At 42.0% G+C, this 22,185-nt stretch overlaps 1 protein-coding gene across 1 annotated transcript; it reads right to left on the bottom strand.

Moving 5' to 3' along the window:
- Window positions 1-86: 86 nt before the first annotated feature.
- Window positions 87-6,675, bottom strand: PIP (prolactin induced protein). The gene is made up of 4 exons (XM_069461533.1): window positions 6,581-6,675; window positions 4,120-4,228; window positions 539-653; window positions 87-211 (listed from the first exon to the last, which is right to left on the bottom strand). Exons 1-4 carry the CDS (start codon window positions 6,673-6,675, stop codon window positions 87-89), a joined length of 444 nt encoding a protein of 147 aa, XP_069317634.1.
- Between the last annotated feature and the right edge of the window lie 15,510 nt (window positions 6,676-22,185).

The raw sequence follows: 22,185 nt of genomic DNA, 5'->3' as shown, positions 1-22,185 counted from the left end.
GTTTATTTTACAGACCACAAAAGATATTCCAGCCAAGTCTCCTTAGAGGAGACCACCTGTGTGTGGTGAACAGACAAGGACTTCCATTATTGTACGACTAGAAAAGTAGAGTAATAATACCGGTTCGCTTTGATGGGGATCACAGCCTCATCATCAGGGCAGATATTTTGTTCCCGAATGACATCAACCACTGCTACAATTGGCATACTTTCTGAAAAAGATGCGGACAAAGATCATCTCTCAGACACTCCAGCCGTGTCCTGTCTTCTGACTAGTATCAGGAACCTGCACACAGGGGTTTGGTTTCCCCAATTCCTTTGCAAATCTGTCTCCCGTATTAGCTTTTCGCATACAGTGCCTCCCTCTTGGAACCTGGGTACAGTTGCATCTTCCCTCCCACTCTCCTTCCCTCCCCTTCTGGCCACCCTCCCCCCACCGGGGTTCTGCTCTGGTTCTGGTTCCGGAACCACATTTCTGTTTGTAGCTTTTCCTCCCTGGTGGACAGTGCTTCCCTAAGACAACTAACTCTTGCACTTACTGTTAGGCCGAAAGTCCCAGTAAAGGTTTTTTGGATCAGTTGCACAGAGGCAGGAAGTGAATGCATAGTTAAATGGACCATCCACGGTGACGTTGCTTCTGAGATAACTTTTACACTGATGAGGAAAAGGCGGGAGAAGAGCAAGGACAGGTGTCAGTCTGGGAAATGCGAAGGGTAGGGAAAGAAAAGAGAGGAAGAAGTTGGAGGGCACAGAGCCGGGGCAGAGGTGGGTTGGAGGCCTGGAGGTGTCTGCTTCTGTAGTATCATTTCAGCAGCTAAGTCTAGGTCACACTCTCAAGCTCCTGCCTTAGCAGTGTGGGCGTAAGGCCCAGGAGGGGAAAGGAAGATGCAAGCGAATCCACAGGGCAAGAGGGCTTATCCCGCGGTGGCTGTCCATCTGGGAAGCAGGCTGGCCTTAGTCACCTGCCAGAGCATTGACCTGCATTAACTTTTACTCTGTGAGCTAGTGAGACCGCAGCCTGGCCACTCGGGGGTAGGAGCAAAGGCCAGGCCTTGTAGGAACTGTGACCAAGCCCCAGCCATGCTCCTCCCTACTTTGTGACCTTTTCTGATTAAAGTTACACCTCTCCCATTTTCCTCAGTTGTGAGGTGGAAACAATGAGCTACAAAGCCTGGCTGTTAGGTAAGCATGCAGAATCTTGAACGTAAATTTCTTTCTTTCTTTTTTTTTTTTTTGATCTTGAGAGAGCTTTGCAATTTAAGACTCCAGATTATTGTATATATAAATTTCAGTGGAGTCAGGAAGATTTTGTCTAGTTAATTTTAACACCAGCGGTTTTATCCATGGACCAGAGGGATCTGTGGATAGAATTCAGTGAGTCTGTGAACTCAGGTGGGAAAAAAATTGCATCTTTATTTTACGAACCTCTAATTGAAATTTAGCATTCTTTCAGTTACGAATGTCATCAAGGAGCCACAGTAGCATTAGCAGTATATGTGATTTTATCGCAGGGAGAAACATAGATATGTTCCTACCACTTTACAGATTTAGCTATCTTGACATACTGCCCACACTCGTCACTACCTGGAACATATGGCAGTTATCAGAGAGGCTGCGTGTTTACGGCTGAGGCCATCTGGCTGCCTGGCCACCTGCCCATCTCCTGCAGCTGGCGCGGATACCTGGCAACTTTGCACGGAACAGCCCTTTGGCCCCAAACAGTAAATTCAAGCATTCTCACCATTGGAGTTTTACTCATTATGCCTTGGAAAATTCTGGTCATTCTTTAGAGAAGCGTACCCTTGCTTTGTTTAGCTTTTTATTACATTCACAATATATCTTCATGAATCATAATTTTCACCACTTGTATAATCAAAACAAAAAATCAGAGACCAGCGCACAGTTTAATGTACTTCTTCAAGCTAAGGAACAACGGCCATCACACATATCAATGATACCTTCATAAAATAAAACTTAACTTGTCTGTATTGTCCACGTATTGCCTTTCCAGCTAATGCGTTGATAAAGAAGCACATATATTACTGTATCACAAGTTTGTTTTTAATAACTGTATCATTGTTATTCAATGTGGTGTTTTTCCTATGTAATCCGATCCACTTTATGCATTCAGAAGCAATTTTCTGATAAGCATGCCATATACTTCATGAAACCAGCAAAATTGTCCCTAGTACCCAAATGCTAAGCATTGTGGTTTATCATAAGTTTTCTTCAGCCTTAAAGGGCTATATAATCTTTACATTCAAATACATGATGGTAGATAAAATCTATTCTAATTCTAAAATACATAAATGTGAGACTAAGACTTCCTTTTCATCAAAAATTCAGTCACAAAAACATTACTAATAGATAATGAGGATAGGTGGTAGAAATTTTACACTTATATAAATAAACAAATTATATTTTACTAAAATTTTAAATATATAAAACATATTTTGTAACTATATTTTATAATTGATAAATATAAATAAAAATTGGCTGACTAGAACTAACAAATTTTCCTTTCCTATAAATTCTTTCTAGTTTGCAAAGTTACTTAGTCTAAAGAGTTCTTTAGACTTGTACTTGGGTGGTAGACCTACTTGTACTTGGGTAGGTTTTGAGAAGATCACTTTACTTTATTGTACTAGCATGAGTCTTAATACTTTTATTAATCACAATGGCACAAAATTATATCACACATCATTATATAGATTCAAACTCATTTTATTATACCTATCACATTTTCAGGAGTGAAAATGTACTTCCATTACCTATCACCACCAGAAACTACCACTATTCTCAAAATTTTATGTATACATTATTTATACGTTCTCATTCTCATTCTCAACTATAGTTATGATAAACAAAACACAAAACTGAAAAATTATGATCCATTCTCCCTCCCACCCCAAATTAGTACACATGGCTCAGATTCTTGAACTGCAAACAGAAACATTTGACAAAGCAGCTGTGATAATCTTTACTCTGTGACCAGGAATCTTTCTGTTACAGATATGGGACATTTCTAGAATGTATTTTAATGAATTGCAATCTTTATGCTCCCAAATATGTTTCCTATTTAATCATTGTCCCTAAATCTCAGTTGAATTAACAAACTCATGCTATGGGGAGATACTCAACAGAGGGTGTCCTTCAAGAAGGGTCTGGGGCAGGAGGTGGGGAGAACAGGATACACATAGGTTGTCCATAGTTAACAAGGGGCAGGGGCAGGTTGCATGTCTGTGATGCCTGAGAAGACCACTGGCCAGGAGGAGACACATTGGCCAGGCAAGAGTCTCTGTGGGTTAATACCTGCATAGGTCTCTTCCTTGTGTTCCCCAGCAGCTAGACAAGGGGAATAATGTTCTAATGCCAAGCTGCTCAAAGTATGGTCCTTTGAGCACAGCTTCAGTGTTCCCTGGGAGTTTGTTAGAAATCTAGAAGCTGTGGCCTCTCGCCAGAACTGCTGAATCAGAATCTGCATTTTAACAAGATCCCCAGGGAAATTTTATGCATATTACCATTTGAAAATCTCTGATCTAGTTCAGAGATTGGAGTTCCCTCTAGGACTGAGCTGAACCAAGGGAAAAGGAGAGATGCATGTGAGCTCCTTGTCAGGGAGAGGAGGCTGGAATAAAAGTCAACTGCTGGTGATCCAGAGCAAAAGAGCAGAACAAGGGCAGAAAGTACAGTCCCTCAGGGCTTATTGGAGAGGAAGAATCATATATCCTGCCCATCCTCTTCTTCCCACCTGCCTCAACCTACTGAATGCGGTTGCATTTTTTTTTTTCTTCTGAGAACCCCCCTTCCACTTCCATCCCAAACCCATCATGCTCAAGACCTTGGAGGAACTTTTTCTATTCTCCATCCTTCTCATTTCTCATCTCTTCATTCTCTCTTTCTCTTCCTTCCTAGACCTCTCTGGATCAGGGTTTCTTAATCTGTAAAATGAGAAGTCATCTGCCCCACTCCTACAGTTTTTCTGCGGCACAAGTAGCATAACATATAGAAGAATATTTTAAGTATAATGTACAATATTAAAGAGAGAGATTAATTAAACTGTATTCATAATCAAGGAGCTGGATTTTTTTTGAAGTCATGCCCCCAAACCTTTACTTACCACCAAACATTCACGCAATTCTGTTTGAAGGTTAAGACGCACAGTGACTTCGTCATTTGCCCGTGCTTTCTGTGGCACCTGTACATTCATTATTATTGCCCTCCTGGGTCTGGGAAGAGAGAAACAGGACACAGAGATCAGAGACCAATGCATGAGAGAGGGGCTGCCACGAGCAGGGCAGGGTGTTCATCATGCGAGGGAGGAGCACGATGAGGGTCGGATCAATTGCTCAGTATCAGACTCCCTGGAAGTTTTGTGTGTTGGTTGGTTTTGTTGCCTTATACAGATTTAGTTTTAGGATGCTTCATTGAAAACTGAGCATTTTCTTTCCTTCCGTTGACAAAAAACAAATTAAAAAAAAAGAAAAAAAGTACGATATCGCATGTCATTTCCTAATAACACCCTACAGGTTCTGATGATTGTCTACTGAGTGGAACACTCAAGTCATCATTAGAAGAAAATTTCCTATCAACACAGTCACGTTAACTCAGTAAACATCTCAGTGCTGTAAAGGAGTCTGTCGGACCATCTTTGAAGGTGCTCCTCCTTTCATTCCTGGATAGGGTCTAGGAATTTGTGTCTATTTAACTCTTTGGGGGATTTGGACACACAGCCCTGTTTGGAAACTTTAGATACCACTGTATGTTCAGACCCCACACCACAGTCTGACAGAAAAAGGAAATGGAGGCAGAGAGAATGGTTCAATATTCCTCTTCCATCAGTGAGGACTGGGTTCAGGGCCAGGAAAGTTACTTTCTCTTTCCCAGGAACTCCTGGCTACAGCGCTTTGGGGTTGGGTGGGACAGGGGGAATGTGGTTTCTTAGCCCGCGATGCTCACAGCCCCATTTTCCTAGGGCAAAACATCTCAGCAATTGCTCTAGTGCTTGGTGCACAGAAAAGGGGTGTGAAGACCTAAGTGTCTTCAAAATCTCTCCCATTTGTGAATGAGTTTAGGATTGGTAGGATGATCAGCTGATAGAACTGAAGGATTTCCTGGAATGAGGGGCTTTCAGTGTTCAAACCGGGGAAGTCCTGGGCAAACAGGGATGGTGGGACAGTCTAATTAGCACAGCTTATTTCAACAACTTGCTCTCCTCAGGGATAAGCGGAGTGTCACCGGGGTCTGAACCTGTCTCCATGCAGGGTTTCTCAGGACACTTGTCTCCATGACACCAGCTTGTCAATGCTCTGGATGGTTTCCTCCACGACAGGACATCTGGCCATGCCACAGAGAGCACCTCCAGGGTCACAACCCAGAAACCCCGCACTACAAATGCTGCTGTAGTAGAGAAAATGCCCTAGGTGTTTTGGGTATCCCTGCTTCTCTTCAGACCCTGGCTCCATTTTCTACTGAAGGAAATTAGAAATATTTTATCCCCAAATATGTTTCTTTGCCATATTTTAAGATGGCCGTCAGAAGTCTCACAGATAGAAGTAACACTGCAAAGCTGTCTTTCCTGGGCGTAAATTTACATCTGTACAGAATACAGCCAGGTCTATCCTCCCCTGGATCAGAAAAGATTAACTGAGAGTCCTGACACCTTTTAAGGTCTGAAAAGAAACATTTATAGTCTATTCTCTCTGAGGGCTGCCACATGTTTGTCATTTAAATAACAAAACCACCTTTGCAAGCTACTCAAGCCTCTTCATCTCTCCCTCCCAAAAACTGTTTTTCTGCTTCCAAGCCCCCATTCTTTAAAAACCTCTGTACCTCACAGAAGAGTTGAATATTCATTTTCTGAGGGGTCCCCAGCACACATGTTAAAATAAATTTGCATAGCTTTTCTCTTATTAATCTGTTTTATTGTGAGTTGATTTTTCACTGAACCTTCCAAGGGTAAAGGAGAAGTTTTCCCTTCACCTTAACACTATTTTACTTGCTGCAATTTCCCTGCTTCCTTTAAATGTGTACCCCCAATAAGTTGGCTTCTGAACCTGTGCTCTTAGGTCCCAGGGCAGGTGGGGGCAAGAGGTCCTAGTATTCATTGTCAGGCTTCAGGAGGATAGGACAAATGTTGAAGCTGCCAGGCTAGCTCAACCTCAGACCACAGGGCAGTGACCAGAGTCTCTCATCTTTCAGTGAATTCTGCCACAGCTGCTCAAAGATATTGTTGGAACTCACAGACCTGTTAACCCTTCTTTACTAGTGGGCAAAGTGTGAGAGGGTAAAGTATACTGAGCAGAAATCTGAACAAAGTTATAGGTTATGAACAGGATGCAGATCAGAGTGTAGGAGGAAAACTAATTATTAATTACAGTCCATATGTACACTGGGAGCCTCAGTGCCATAGGCAACCTAGAGAGAGGAGAGAGGTAGAATCTGGCAGGAGGTCTATGGGAGTTCTTGGGGCTAGAGTGCCAGGAAGTTGAAGCAAATCTTCAGAGAGGGACATGCAGATTTGCAGATTAGGAGAGGAGCATGCAAAGCTTTTCTGTGGGGAGGAGAAGGGCATTGCTCACGTGTCTTCCTGAGCTTTGCTGGTCCCCAGCTGCAGGCAGAGAACCAGGAGCAGGGTGCCGGTGCTGGCCTTGAACAGGAGCTGGAGAGAGTACATGCTGGAGGAAACAGAAGGTGGCGTGTTCCAGAGAAGTGGTGTCCCAGGTGCCCAGCACACTTCTTATATGCAGATCCAGGAAGTGCAAGAGCTGCCAGGTAAATCCATGAGGTAGATCACTCTCCCCACTCATGATCTTTCCTTCTTGAGCCAGAGTTTGTTTTTCTATGGGGAAAAAAATCAACATTCAGCTAAAATGTCAGAGTCTAGAAAAGGAGTCAGATTGGCCTTCCTTATTTTCTTAGTGTCAGAGTTTCTCAAAATAGCACTTCAAAAGACACACCAGTCCTTCCCTAGCTTACAGAGATGGTTTTCTTTTCCCTTATTATACACTGTCTGTCCTGCGGTATGTAGTCTTAACTCCAGCCACTTCTCCCCTAATCTCTGAAGGCAGAGAACCCCACTGTAGGGGCAGATTTCAGACCGCAGCTCTACAGCACATTTGCCTGATCACCTTATAGTAAGTTTAACAGGCAATGCCGTTCAAAAAATTTCTTGGATCACTAGGATGATCAAGGCTTCCCAGCGGCCACCACTAGCCATGAGGTGGGAGAACTAGGGAAGAGATGGGCTGCTCTGAGTGATGAGGAAGTGAGGCCAAAGCACTGGTTGATGTGAAGATGTTTGTTATTGTCAACAACACCTTCTATAGTAGTGGTACTATACTACAGATGCCCAAGGGCTCCAGGGCCCCCACAGTCCCCAAGGCTAGGGTAATATTTTAATTCTAGACAATTCCTTTAAATAGGTGATACTCCTAAATCAGACTTCTTGGCACCAAAGAGCCTGCTCATTTTCTTATTGACACCGCCACTTTCTCATGTTACTGAAAGCTCGGCACTTCTCCTCTAGGCCACATCAGAAGAACAAGAACAAGTGGTTTGAGGAGAAGGAAAGAAAAGTTTATTACTTTGCTGGCAAAGGAGGAAAAATGGTAGACCTTCTTGTCTCAAAATCCAAATTTCCTGAACATAAGCAGAAATACAGAGCTTTTAAAGGGAGTGCCCTTCAGTTCTAGGCTATTGTGGTTAAATATTCTATTCATCTCATCTCTGCCAAGGATAAAGCCCCACCTGGGCCTACCTTGGGGGCTGGCCCTGGCCTGGGATGGCTGAGTTATCTCTTCGTAACAAAAGACTCAACCTGCCTCAGGGATGCAAGCCAGGCCAAAGTTCCCAAAAAGAGTGGGGAAAGTTTCAAAGAGACAGAAAATATTTTTATCATTTTTTTTTTCCAGGCCATTCCCTCTGTTACACTCACACTTGTCTTACATCATAAGGCACATGGGAAGACACATGAGAGGAAAGACTCTCTCCACTAGCACAGAACCACAGTTGTGTCCAGGAGATGGCCTGGCCCTGGAGTTCTCTTTCTGGGATGATGGGGAGACTTGCTCTTACTGACACTGGCATTGTGTGTTTCTCTTTACTAAATTAAATCTGTTCCTTAACCTATGACTTATGACACTGTGGGATTTGTTCCTATCCTTTGCGTGACAAATTGCAGCCCAGGAAGATCCTCTTTGGCAAGAGAGTGAAAATCAGAGTTCTAGGAGTTACCTACATATGTTGCTATAGCCAGGATTCAGAATTAAAGTCTAGGTGTGTACTTCCAGTTTCTGGATGTATCTTTCAAAATTGTTCTACCTGCTTCTTCCACTCCTGCATCTGCCTCCTTATTCCTTTGGATTGGACATCATTCATGTCATTCCTCACTTAAAACTTCAGCTATTGTTGGGACCACATGCTTTCTTCTCTGTTTTGGTCCCATGGAGTCAGGAATAATGCTTTTGCTTTATCTTGCCCAGGTGATAATGACCCCCCTTTATAAGCACTCTCCCACATTTAACTTTTCTTTATAACTGGTCCTTCTCTTATGTACTTACTTGAATAATTTCCATCAGAGGGACATACTAGCTAGACTGATCAAGGCATAAGGCCAAAGAATTTAGCAAGTGTCCATGTGGGAAAATCTAGGAAGAGCTCTTTACTGGGATTTAGCTCCTTTTGAAGGCACAGCCCTGCCCTTGAGGATTTAGCTTTAGCACTCTTGGCAAGACAATGCTCAGAAAGGGGCAGATGACAATGGGTTGAGAGAACCTGTTGAAGATAAAGAGGCTAATTTCCTGAAACCCAGCAGGACCCTTCAATGTACCTGGCAAATAAATCTTAAGTGCTGTGTAGGCTATGCTGGTGTAATGGTTAATTTTGTGTGTTAGCTTAGCAAGGCATGGTGCCCAGTTTTTTGTAAAACAATAGTCTAGATGTTGCTGTGATTTTCTTTTTTAAATGTGATTCCCATTTACGTCTTAAATCAGTAAACTCTGAGTAAAGCAGATTATCTTCATAATATGAGTGAGCCTCATTGAATCAGTTGAAAATCTTAAGAGAAAACTCTGAGGTCCCTTGAGGAAGAAGAAATTAAGGGGAAAACAAACGAAAATTTTCATGCAGTAAATAATGAACAAGTCTAGTAGGTTTAAGAAGCCAAATAGAGGTTGATAAAATCAGATTGTAAACAATTTAGGAGGCTTATAGAAGAGACTGGAAAGGCACAAAGGGAAGGGATAGGGGATTAAGGAGAAGCTTGCTACAGGCTAAATTTGCAAAGAGAAAGGTGACCCTAGATTTCACAAGGCCTGTGAAGGAGGAAAATAAGGAATAAACAAAAAAAGGAGTTATAGCAGCCAACACGCATGGAACACATATGTGGATAACATTGTTCTAAACACTTTATGTGTATTAACTCAATCTTCATAACAACCTTATGAAGTGGGATGCCATTTTTACATCCCACATACAAAGATGTCCATTTTACAAGTGGGGAAACAGAGGAACAGAAGAGAGAAAATATCTAGCCCAGGTCATAGAGTAGTAACTGATAGGGTCCACTTCACATCCAGGTTTTGTGGAATCTGAAAGTTTTGGTTTACAATATTGAAGAACCTCTTTCATAAATAGCATACAGACTTACAAATATAAACTACAGATACAGGACCTTGGAAGAGACACCTGTAGTAAGGAGCCCCAATGCTTCATGTCATTAACTTAATGGATACACCTTTGTATAAAGCCAGAATTTCAACACAGTCAGTCTGACTCTAGAATCTGAGATTTTAACCACTACACTGTCTACTGGTGAGAACAAGTTGCAAAGTTAGTAACAGGAAGAGCTGAGAGTCTATAATCAAGTAGTCTGATACCAGAGTCTATGTCCTTAAACACTTGCCTTCCTGTTTCTTGATGTAATGTAATGTCATCTTAAAGTTGAGAAAAGGAAACTTAACTAAGGTTTTAATAACTTGTTCATGTCATATAGCCAAAAAAGAACAAAGGTATTGCAGTTTGGTTTGGCCATATGACTAAGCCAAACCATTAGAACCCAGATAGAAGTGAAACCAAAGTTGACCCTTGGAATTACTACTCTATTTCCTCTTGCTTAGTAAAAGCATGAGTGCTATAGGACTTGTACAAGGACATTTAGTATATACTCAGGATGTACTAGTTGTTTACTAGAGGAGATCACATCCAAGCAAAATCTCTCAGAGGTGAGAGAGGGGCTGGAGTATGACTCTATTCTTAGAAACTCTATCATGTTTAGTGTCATTTCTAAGGTCACTTGGGCATGTAGGGGCCAAGATAAAACTTCCCCTTCACCTTCTGAAGGTGTGCTGAAAAATCAACTTTCAAAAGGCCGATTTACAGGAGAAATGGCATATAAATTTATTAACAAACACGGGGGAGAACTACAGAGTGATTACCACGAACACCCCAATGGGGTACAGAAACTTATATACCATCTTGAGGTTACAGAAGGAATGCGGGCTCGGAGCACTGCCAAAACCAGGTTATGGTGGTAGATCAGGCTGTGGTGGCAAGACAGGTTATGGGAGGGAGAGAAGAGGAGGTCTAGCTGACAAAGGTGGTCTTGCTATGTAGACAAAACTTCGCAGGTAGCAGCCCTCAGAGAGAACAGATGGTAAATGTTTCTTACAGACCTTTAAAGGTGTCAGACTGTCACTTAATCTTTCCTAGATCCGGATAAGGAAGGATCTCAGAAAAAGCATGGCTGCCTCAATGCAGATTCTCCACAGAAGCAAGTCTCCTCTACACAGACAGTTTGCAGAGCTACTTCTGTTGGTAGGACCTCCAAACAGCCATCCCAAAGTATGTCAAGGAAGCATATTTTAGGGCAAAATATTTTGGTTTCCTTCAGGCATTACTATTCAGCTGTTAAAAGGTGAAAGACAGAATGGAGAATTATGGAGGCTTTTTTTAATGGGCAAGGTTTGGAAGTGGCTTCTGTCATTCATTGTGTGTCCCCATGGGCACGGCATAGTCATATGGTCAAAGCAAACTGCAAGTGAGATTGGGAAATGTAGACTAGTCCTCCCTGCCCAGGAGGAAAGAGAAGCAGATCTGGCAAAGTTGCTGTGTTACCATACACGTATGGTATGTGTATCTTCATTTTTAGTAAAGAATGTCAACAATAATCAAGAAGATGGGGTCTAGTTTAAAGTGTTTATTCAAGCGCAAAGGTTGAGGATGGGCCCGCCCAGGAAGCACAGATGTCAAAGAATGGAAGTCAGTGTTTCAAAGTGGAGAAGTTTGGGATCATTTATATAGACAAAGTTTATGGAAGTTTAACAGAATTTCAACAGCTTTCTAGGTAAGGCTTAGTGTATAGTTACCAACGATCTAATTAGTTTAGGTGGTCTCTTTCTTTCAGAAAATGTATATTTAATATTCCACACTGACGATGTCCCTGCCATGAGATCTTTGTTCTGGGCGCCACCTTGTCTGAGGTAGGAGCAAGACAATAGAGGAGGCAGTTAATCTATAACAGAGGCCAGAGCCTTGAAGCAGGTGGCCTGGTCTCTCATCTTTCCTCGTCATTTACAGAACAAGAACAATGAGGAAAAAAGTTAAGCTATAATATAAGAAGCAGAACTGAAAACATGCTAGTGACTCAGCTCACAGTCACATCTCTCTCAAGATTGACTTTAGTAAAGTTAATCCCCGGCCAGCAGACAAAATGGACTCCCGATGGCTGACTGAGGTGCTCAAAGTTACATAGAAGGAGACAGCATGGCTGGGTGAGGGAGTGGTCACATACTCTGTGTTCTTGGAAAGATGTTGTAAAAGTGTCACAGGACCTCCCTGTCTACAATCAAGCCAAAGCAGATCCTGTTTCTGGTGGGGTGACAGACTATAACTGGGAATTCCCCTGCTGACCACCAGCCGACCATCGGGAACTAGCCAACTAAGACAGGCTGGTGACTTAGGGCTCAAAGGTCATCAGTCAAGACCCTGCTCCTCAGTTACCTGACCCTGCCCCCACCCTGACGTTTTCATCTTTATTATCTCTGGTTCACACTGGAGGCTGGGACTCCACAACCTGCAGATTGTTTTTTATAGAAAATAAAGATTTCCCCTTTTCCTCCATAGATCTCATGGTCTTTTGTTAATAACTTAAAGTGTTTTGGCAGTTCCAATGGCTTTTAAATTTTATTTCACAATACCAAAATATTTCCAAAAGTTGTGGTGCCCATTTACATACCACATGACGTCTTTGCCAATATTTGGTATTGTTAATTCTTTTAATTTTGGCTTTTCTGGTGGATATGTATTGGAGCTTATTGTGATTTTACTTTGAATTTTTGTGATCACTAATGGTCTTTAGCCTATTCATATGTTTTCGGGATATCATATATTCCCTTTTGTGAGGTGCCTGTTCAAGGCTCTTGCCCAATTTTCAATTGGGTTGCTTGTCTTTTATTATTGATGGTAGGATTTCTGTGTATATTAATATTTCAGATATGAGCTTTTTTGCAGATTGCATCTTCCACCTTATCTTGCTTTGCATATCTTTTGATGAATAGAAGCTCTTAATTTTAATGTTTACATTTAGCAGCCTAATCCTTTACAGTTAATTCTCTATCTAATCCAGCTGATTTCAGCAGTCTTCTCCCCACCCGTACACCAGCCTCTTTCTTTGGGCCTATACACCCACTCTCGTGTCCAGAACTGCCAAGTATCTGAGAGGCAACTGCAGTTATGGAACTCAGACTCAGACACAAAGGCATATGAGGATGGAAAGGCATGACATCTCTCGCTTATTTGTACAGCAGCAGCAGCAACAACAAAACCCAGAGATCAACGTCTCAGTAAATTATCCTGATGCACACACACACACACACACACACACACAAAACACGTATGATTAATAAATACATCCATAATACACATCTTATTTTGAATATAATTATTTTATTTTATTTATTGTTTTTTTTTTTTGGAGACAGAGTCTCGCTCTGTTGCCCGGGCTAGAGTGCTGTGGCGTCAGCCTAGCTCACAGAAACCTCAAACTCCTGGGCTCAAGCAATCCTTCTGCCTCAGCCTCCCAAGTAGCTAGGACTACAGGTATGCGCCACCATGCTCGGCTAATTTTTTTCTATATATATTTTAAGTTGTCCCACTAATTTCTTTGTATTTTTAGTAGAGAAGGGGTCTCGCTCTTGCTCAGGCTGGTCTTGAACTCCTGAGCTCAAGCGATCCTCCCGCCTCGGCCTCCCAGAATGCTAGGATTACAGGCATGGGCCACTGTGCTTGGCCTGGCAGATTAATCTTAGTGGCCAACTTCTGCATGTAGAGTTTGGGACTAAGTGCCAATACAGCAGCTCCACTAAGTACAAGATGATGAGTGAGTCGGCACTGCCCAGTGGGGTTTCTGGAGGAATCAGGAGGAAGAGGTGGTTTGTGAGTCCCTTCAGGCTGGTTGGCAGGGTTTCCAACATGCCCTCTTACCTTTCCAGATGTCCTTTTAGACAGATTCTGCTTCTACAGGAAAAGTCAACAGTAGCTACACAATGGCAAATGTCATGAATATGCCCTCAGGACAGGAGACAGGCTGTTCTTCCTGGTTTTGTGGATGAAATAATGTCCTTGTGTGAGAGGCCAGTTTAATTCTCCTCCTTTCCTTGCTTGCCATTTCGCCCACTTTGATCCTGTGAAATAGTCATTGTTGAATTTCCACTTGCCAACCTGGCACTGCCCTAATCCAAGTCTTCCACTCTCCCTCTCCAACCCTGTCTTCTGACTTGTAGCATCTGCAGCAATGTACCCCAGACACTGCCCTGGTAAGTCTTTGGGGCTCCAGTTCAACTGGTGAGTGATTGCTGATAGAAATCCTCACATAAACCAAAACCTTCCTCTGTCTGGGTTGTATACACAGAGATCTCACCCACACTTTCCTTATAAATGTCTGCTTCCTAGCCCTGGACACATTTTGAGAGAATTTAGAGAAATAATTGATATCAGAGCTTTGTCATTTCTGCCTACTTTCTGCAGTCCACCCTTTTTAGGGTGATCAACTCCACCCCAGTTTGCCCAGAATTGAAAGGGGAGACTCCTTGATTCTGGACAAATCAAGGTGACAGATCACTCTAATTCCCCCTGTCTCAACTTCTAACTTGCAAAGTCCTCCAGCATCTAGGTTAATTTCCAGGGGTGTAGGTTGAGCTGGGAATGGGGTGGTGCCAGGGGAGTAATAATTCATTCCAGAACATTCCAGAATTACTCTCTTCCTTTAGATATAGTCCTTTAAATCTCTATCAGAGTCTTTGTTATTGTGGACTTTCAGCTAAAGATGGCAAAATTGGCCAATGGTGTGCTTTTCTTCCCTCTGAGAAAGAAATGAATAGAACAACAACAACAACAACAACAACAAAAAAGATCAAAACAACAGTAACAATAACAAAAAACACACCACAGCAAAAAAGGAGGGGGATCACTTTATTACAAGGCCCCTCTCTTCTTATCAGTCCTATTTTTCCCAGTCCTGTGAACAAAAAAGACTTCTAAAAATGATCATTTAGGGACTTCTCTGTTTATACCTCCCCCTGCTTCAAAGATCACTTTAGGGCCAGAATATCTTAGCGTCCAGCCTCGACTTCACCCCCAAGCTCCGACTGTCATTCACATCCGTCACTTCTACTCAGTATTTTGCGGTCCTTTTTACAGAAACTGTTTCACTTTATCTCGCATTGTAGTTACCTGCCTACCTTTGTTCATGTTCTAATGAAACATAAAGTTCCTAGAGGACTAACTTCTGGAGCACCCAACGCTGTTCCGCACATCACGGATCTGCAATAAGAAGTTGATCTGTTGAATGGGGCAAGATGAGTAGCATTCAGGAAAATGGAGAGAGCAAAAGGATCTGGGTGCAGAGACACTTGGAAATGTGACCAAGTGTAGTGAGGGTAGAGCAAATAGAACTTAAATAGAATATAGTGAGAAGACCAGTGTGGCTAGAACTGGGATTCCTCAATGAAAACATTGGGAGACAAATTTTGGAAAGGTACATCAGAGCCTATTGTAAAAGGCTAATTTGGGCTCAACCCAAATCACTTGGCTCGCAACCATGTACCATGATGTGCTGCTGGCCATGTCATCTAGATTCTGTAACAGTGTCCTGCTTGAAATGAAGCAAAACTGGATTTCTCAGGCCAATATACTATAAGTGAGGAACAGGCAGTCTTTGGGTGTGGTTATTCTACCTTTGTTTTATGCTCTATCACTTCTAGGAGTAAAACACAATTACTGTATTTCCTCTTTCCTTGGTCTAGGGCTCTGTGGTCAGGTACTAACGATCGGCCAAGTTTCCAAAGCTCAGTATTGATAGCTCAGTTACTGATGCTTCCTACAATGTCCTTAATAGAAAGACATTAACAGAATGTTAATTTTATTGCACCTTAATTGAATGTCCAGAGTCAAGCATGGTAAAATCGTAAAATGATTTCCTGAAGGGAAAGATAATTTAAAAAAATTAAAAATCAAAATAAAGCATACACATGTTTAAGAAAATCGAATAGTACTAAAGGGCCCATACTGAAGAACAATAGGCCAACTCCAATGCCTCCCACAAGTCCAGTACTGTTCCACGGAGAACACCACTGTTACGTTCCCCAGTGATTATTTGTCAAAATATCTGAGCCTTGCGACCTGCCTTCGCTGTGTAGATTCCCTCCGGGCTTCTCCTACACTGGGTGGGGGCTCTCCCTTCCTACCCAGCAGAGAAAGGGGCCGTGGGGCTGGCCAGAGCTCAGCTCCTAAGGGAATCACAGTTCCTTCTCCAGGGGCAAAGGCACCACATTTCTGGTGTGCCATCTACACGGTGGTATCTAAGGCAGGGAGAGAAGAGGAATAGAAAGCTTTAGTTGCACATCATGGAAGTGAAGGCAGCATCAGGCAGTGGGCATTTATCCCCCTCTGGCACAGATATGTGTAGGTGTTGCTAGTGAGTCACGGGGCGGCGGAATGCTGTGTGTCTACACGTGCGTGTGAACTCACGTGTTAACTGGGTGCTAGTGACCACAGTCTGATGTGCCTGAGCACGTCTCTGTACTGGAGTTTGTAATATAAGTCAGTGCCTTTCCGCACACTGGCCAGGGAGTTCCAACACGTGGATGCAGAACGTGAGGATCCTTGGAGCTGGTTGTTGGCCTCTTTGCCTCATTTACATATGATGCCTCTGGAAGTCCTGGCCCAGGGTAAATATCCGGCTGCAGGCCCGTGCTATGAAACAGTGAGCTAAATCGCTTATGAAATCAGGCTGGTTTCACAGTGTTGTTTTTGGATGATTCAGGAGACATGGATCTTTGGGACAGAAAATTAACCCTGTACTACTAGTCCTGGAATAGCCTGGGCAGGACTGGGCCACCCTCATGAGCAGCCGAAGAAGGAACTGTTTCTCTAAACTCCTGCAGGAGCACCCCAAGAAACCCCCTAGTGATTTTCCAACCAGGCAGGTAAGCCAGATGAAGAGGGGACTACCTGTCCATTTCATCTTCTGAACACATTAGGAGCTGGGACAGAGTGAGGTAAAAAGATGCCTCTCACTGAGCATTGAACTGGCTCTGAACCAAAGGGGGAGACATCCCCATGGGGTGAGTGGGGAGGAGGGTGCTCTCCATCAAGGCTAGCTGCCCAGGATCACTGCGCAGGCCACACAGCTAATGTCACCAGTTAATAGAACCCAGGAATTTCAGTGAGATTTAGCTCATAATACATCATCCTACCTTCTTCATTTGCTCATTCCCTATTCTATTATCTGAAATGCCTGAATTTCTGAAGGGAGGGATATAGATATGAAGAAATAAACTTATTACTTCCTTCCCCCCCAAAAAATTCCAAAATACAGCTAAGGTATAGGGGGATTAGCTGAGTGTGATCCCTTAGACTGTCTGGCTACGTGGCTAATGCTATTGACCAAAGCTAGAAGGATTTCATTAGTCACTGGGCTCCGGTAAGCTGATGTTCTCTTCTCTGGCAATGCACTAAGAGATAGTCTTCATGGTTCTTGATGTGTCTGTACATTATAATCGCCTGGGAAGCCTCATCCTAAACCAATTAATTATATCAGAATCTCTGGGCATACTGCCTGAGTGTTTAAAAACATCCCAGAAGTGGTTATAGTATGCGGCCAGGGTTGCAAAACACTAAATTGTAGAACCCCCTCATCCTGAAAACATGAACCTAGAATATTCAACTGGGCACCTAAGATATTAAAAGTGGAATCGTCACTTTTTCAATGGTCGCTATGTCTCCTTTGTTCTTATGATATATTGGGGTAGTAACTGCTCACCATGTGCAACCTTTCCTGATGTTCAGTGGACATGTCTGGAAACTGTGAGCTGAACCTATTAGGTTTCCTCTTTCAGGAATTTGAAGAGCAACCCAAAGGCAGTGGTGGCCATTTGACCTGAATGTTCAGGGTATGTTGGGGCAAGGCAGTCATAATGAATGCGCCTATGGCCATGCAGATTTAGCAGGTGGTGGGGACTCGGGGGAATTGGTCAAGAGAGGAGAGAGGAGGAAGGAGCAGCTGGAGAAGCAAAAGTGTGATGGGGGTAGGGGGCACAGGTGGGAGGATGGCCAGTCCACACAAATGCCGCGGTCCCTGACCTTTTCCCAGATGGCACTGCAACCAGAAAGACCCTGTCCAGAACTCTGATTCGGAACCATAAGTGAGCAAGTCAAAGATCCTTGCAGATGCTGTTTCCTTTCACATTTTTAAGCCTGGCATATACCTGTCTCCTTGTCTCAGATGCACTTCGCTCTCCTCTCTGTCACTCAATTGCCTACTCCTTTTTGAAGAATAGTGTGAATGTCACTCCCACCTAGCTCCCCCAGAACAAGTGACAACCCACTTACCTTACTCTTTACTTACACAGGATTTTGCTCCATAACTTTATTTATTCTTTTCCATGTTAAATGGTAATTCTCTGTTTACTTGTCTTCTTTATTAGATTTCGAGCTCCTTGAGGATAGAGATTACGTGTCATTTACATTTTTTTTTACCAGTATCTAATATAGTTCCCAGCCTATAGCAGTTGTTGAATAAATGCTTCTTAAATGAATACATTCTTAAAGATCAAATGGGCCTGCGTTTGTTGAACTTTTCTGTTTTCTCATATGCCCCCAAAATGTTGATAAACATAATAAAAACCTTTCCAGAATTAGATCTGAAGGTTGCAAGCAATTTTCCCCAGTAATTCCTTATTTAAAATTTCTACTGAAAATCCTTAGCACAAAATTCTCCTCTTCTGTCTTTAAACACAATGCTATGAAAGCAAAAATTAATAGGAGAACTAAAAGACATAAATAGTAAGACAATTAGTTTATTAAACTGAAATTGTATTGTTATTTGATGGCAATGTGCCTTTACAAGTTAATTATCCAAACAATTAAAATGAGCCAGTTAGTATAACTGCCCAAAACATGGGATTTTGCAGTGTAAACTTAACTGTTACCATAGTGACAGTGTTTTTCATAAACAATGACTCATCAGTGGATGTGTAAATACAGGACACCAGAAATTAAAATGAAACTATATATATATATATATTTTTTTTTTTTTTTTTTGAGACAGAGTCTCACTCTGGTGCCTGGGCTAGAGTGCTGTGGTGTCAGCCTAGCTCACAGCAACCTCAAACTCCTGGGCTCAAGCGATCCTACTGCCTCAGCCTCCCCAGTAGATGAGACTACAGGTGCTCGCCACCATGACTGGCTAATTTTCTATTTTTAGTACAGATGGGGTCTCACTCTTGCTCAGGCTGGTCTGAAACTCCTGACCTCAAGTGATCCTCTTGCCTCGGCCTTCCAGAGTACTAGGATTACAGATGTGAGCCCTCTCGCCTGGGCTGAAACTACATTTTGCATACCTGAATCAATTATGTGATGCCTATGTGATGCCTATCTGGCATTCCATGGACATGATATAAACTTCATATGATAGAGAGGTTTTTTGCTTTTGTTTTTGTTTTATCTACGACCCCCAATCTGTGACTTTGGATGCATTCAGTAGGGAATCCAATTCCACCGTAAGGATCCTGTTCAACAATCTATTGCTGGCTCATCGGATAACCAGTAATGAACTAAGAGTGAGTCAGCTGCAGTGAGAGGGTTTCTTAAAAATAATTTAAAACTTTTTCTTTTTATTGACAACATATATCCTTTATTCTCATCCTCACTCCTGTTCCTCTCATGTTCCCTAACAGTACATAATCACGCTAATCTGTTTAGTGCCTATTTTCTGTATATGTTCTTGGAAAACACATTTTGTGTGTGAATATTTTTATTTTAAAATAATAGTAAATTCACACGAATTTGTAAGAATGTTACAGAAAGATCCCATGTACCCTTAATACAGTTTCCCTCAATGGTAGCATCTTGAAAAACTGTAGTATGATATCACAACCAGGATATTGAAATTGATAGTTAAGACACTAAGTTCAACACTCATGAACTCTTTTTAACATCTACAGTGATAAGTTGAACATCCTCTGTAATGACTTTTATTTGTTTGAACATCTGGAATAGGCGAGGGTGATGAGAAAATCATCAATATAAACTGCACTGGATGGAGGCACTAGAGGATAGTGGGGAAGTTCAGTACAACAAATTGTTAGCTGGCCCCTTCCACACACCAGATAACAGGAAAGCTCATAGTCTAGAGGAAATACAAACTAAAAGACACCACTTGGCATGTGATACAGTAGAAACTTGAAGAGTGCTATGGAAACATTCAATAATTCACTTCCTACAATTGGTGGAGGCAGAGTCAGAGCAGGCTTCTTGGAAAAGATGATGTCTGAGCTGATTCTTTTAGACGTTGATGTAAAAATCTCTGCTACTTTGGTCTTCCCTTCATTGATTACATCCACTTCTCTCCCTTCCTGAAATCTTTCGATCAATCCTCCTTATTGAAAATTTTGGCATCTGGCTGAAAATTATCTTTTTCATCTTCAGTTATGCCATCATCCTACATAACTTCCACACAACCCTTTTAACTCCTCAGCTTCTCTTGATTTTCTCAACTCCATTGACTTTTGCCTGAACTCCATTTCAACGACTTGCGTCCTTGGATGTCGTTGAGTAATCAGAACCGGTGATGTTCAACTTACTGATTCAAGTCTGTGGAATTTATACTTCTAGTCCTGCCGTCAATCTGCTGGGCCATTTAGATCATGTCTTTCTTTACCTCCACAATTTGTTATTTCCAAGCAGGCCCTTGAGGCACTGAAGGAACAGAAGAGGTTTGTGAGGAAGGCTGAAGCTTGAGGGTATGGCCCCAGTGGATGCACAATTTAGGGACAGCAGCAAGAAAGATAAGGAAGGTGTTGGGAAATTTAGTCTGTGAACTATAGGCGATGAAGCAGAGTTTCGACTCCACATCCTTATTGCAACACCTTCTAAGCTGGTGGAATAACAACTCTCTTGATCCTACCTTGATGTGTCACTGTGTTATAGAGAAGAAATAGTTCTTACTCTGACCAGGTGAGATGTCAAAGGAATATGAAACAAATTAGCAAAGAATGAGCAATGAGCAATAATATACAGGCAGTCCAAAGCTTATGATTGGAAGAAGTTTGTTAAATTTTATTTTTTAAATTTAGATCACATCTCCCCAAGGAAAATTGTGGTAAAATTTCCAAAAAACCTCAGGGCTAAATAAATCTAACTGGATAATAAGCTGATTTAAGAATATTCCACAGTGTGTATATATATTAAAACATCACATTGTACCCCATAAGTATATACAATTATTATTTGCCAGTTAAAAATAAAATTTAAAAAAATATTCTATTTTTTATGCAAGACTTGTAATTAAACAAACCCGAAAAACAAAGCATTTAGAAAAAAGTGTTCAATATCAAAAGTCGATGCTTCTTAAAAAGTAGCTTACTAAACAGAGAGTAAGGACAGAGATGGAAAGTTTCTTGGTGCTTCACAGGGACTTTCCACACATACCCGAGGGCTATGAAATGATTCCTTGGATTATTTGTCACTTTCAATTTGATTCAAAACCTGTGATTTTCCAAAATGGCAACTTTCATTTTCTTTGGGAAGAGGAATTGTAAGTGACTTTTATTTCTATCTTCTGATCATCCAAAAAAGCACAAATTATTCCTTCTTGTTGTTCTTTTTCCTCATTAGACACATTGCTATTACCACTCTTGTACACCTTGGTCCTTGCTTGGGAGGTTTTAGACTAACACACAAAAAGAAGGTAGAGAGAAGGAGTGTTATCTGAGCTGTAAAGTTTGAGGTAAAAGAAGACGCAGATTGGAGTGTGAGCAAGAATGCCTGAGGGCCGAAGAGGTGAAGGAAAATGTAGTGGGAAGAGGCAGAGGTTTTCGCGTGGCTCCTTTGTGGAGCCAGAAAGTAGGTGGCTGAAAGGAGTCTGGCGGAATCATTCTTGACTGGGCTCCTCCATGGAGAGAGGTGAATGTGTTAGGGAGATGCAGAGGCCGATAGGCTCTTTATGTTTATAAGACATTTGTAAATTTGGGTCACAATCTCAGTTTTCTTATACTATAACTTGTACTTTTAGTGTCTGGACCTAAATTTCCTGAAACAAAGCTGCTATTGCCTTAAATTCTTAAAACTTCCATTTATTTCTAAATGTTTTTTTCTAAATAATGTCCAATTATTTGCTAGGAGGCTATTTGTCAGACATGCATAATTTTGCTGTAATAAGCGTTTAGCACCCTTCTGGAAAAGCCTATCCCCTCCACAGCAATTTCACTGTCAGAATGTGTGATTCATGGTGATAATGATGCTTCCCTCCGTTAGAAATAGTAGCAGGGATGGGAAGCTAAGAGCTGTGTGGGGACCTGCAAAGGCTGCCTGTTCAGGAGGTGCTGCCGATTGTTTGGGATGAGGAAAATCCTTAATGAGCCGTCTGTTCTCATTATGGGTAATTAAATTTTCTGGATATCTAAGAACAATAGTATACTAGCTCCTTTATTTTTTTTTTATTTTTTTTTTTTTTGAGACAGAGTCTCACTCTGTTGCCCAGGCTAGAGTGAGTGCCGTGGCGTCAGCCTAGCTCACAGCAACCTCAAACTCCTGGGCTCAAGCAATCCTCCTGTCTCAGCCTCCCGAGTAGCTGGGACTACAGGCATGCACCACCATGCCCGGCTAATTTTTTTCTATATATATTTTT

Source organism: Eulemur rufifrons, chromosome 29, assembly GCF_041146395.1.
Source record: "Eulemur rufifrons isolate Redbay chromosome 29, OSU_ERuf_1, whole genome shotgun sequence".
Taxonomy (NCBI): domain Eukaryota; kingdom Metazoa; phylum Chordata; class Mammalia; order Primates; family Lemuridae; genus Eulemur; species Eulemur rufifrons.
This window is presented reverse-complemented; position numbering and strand designations above follow the sequence as displayed.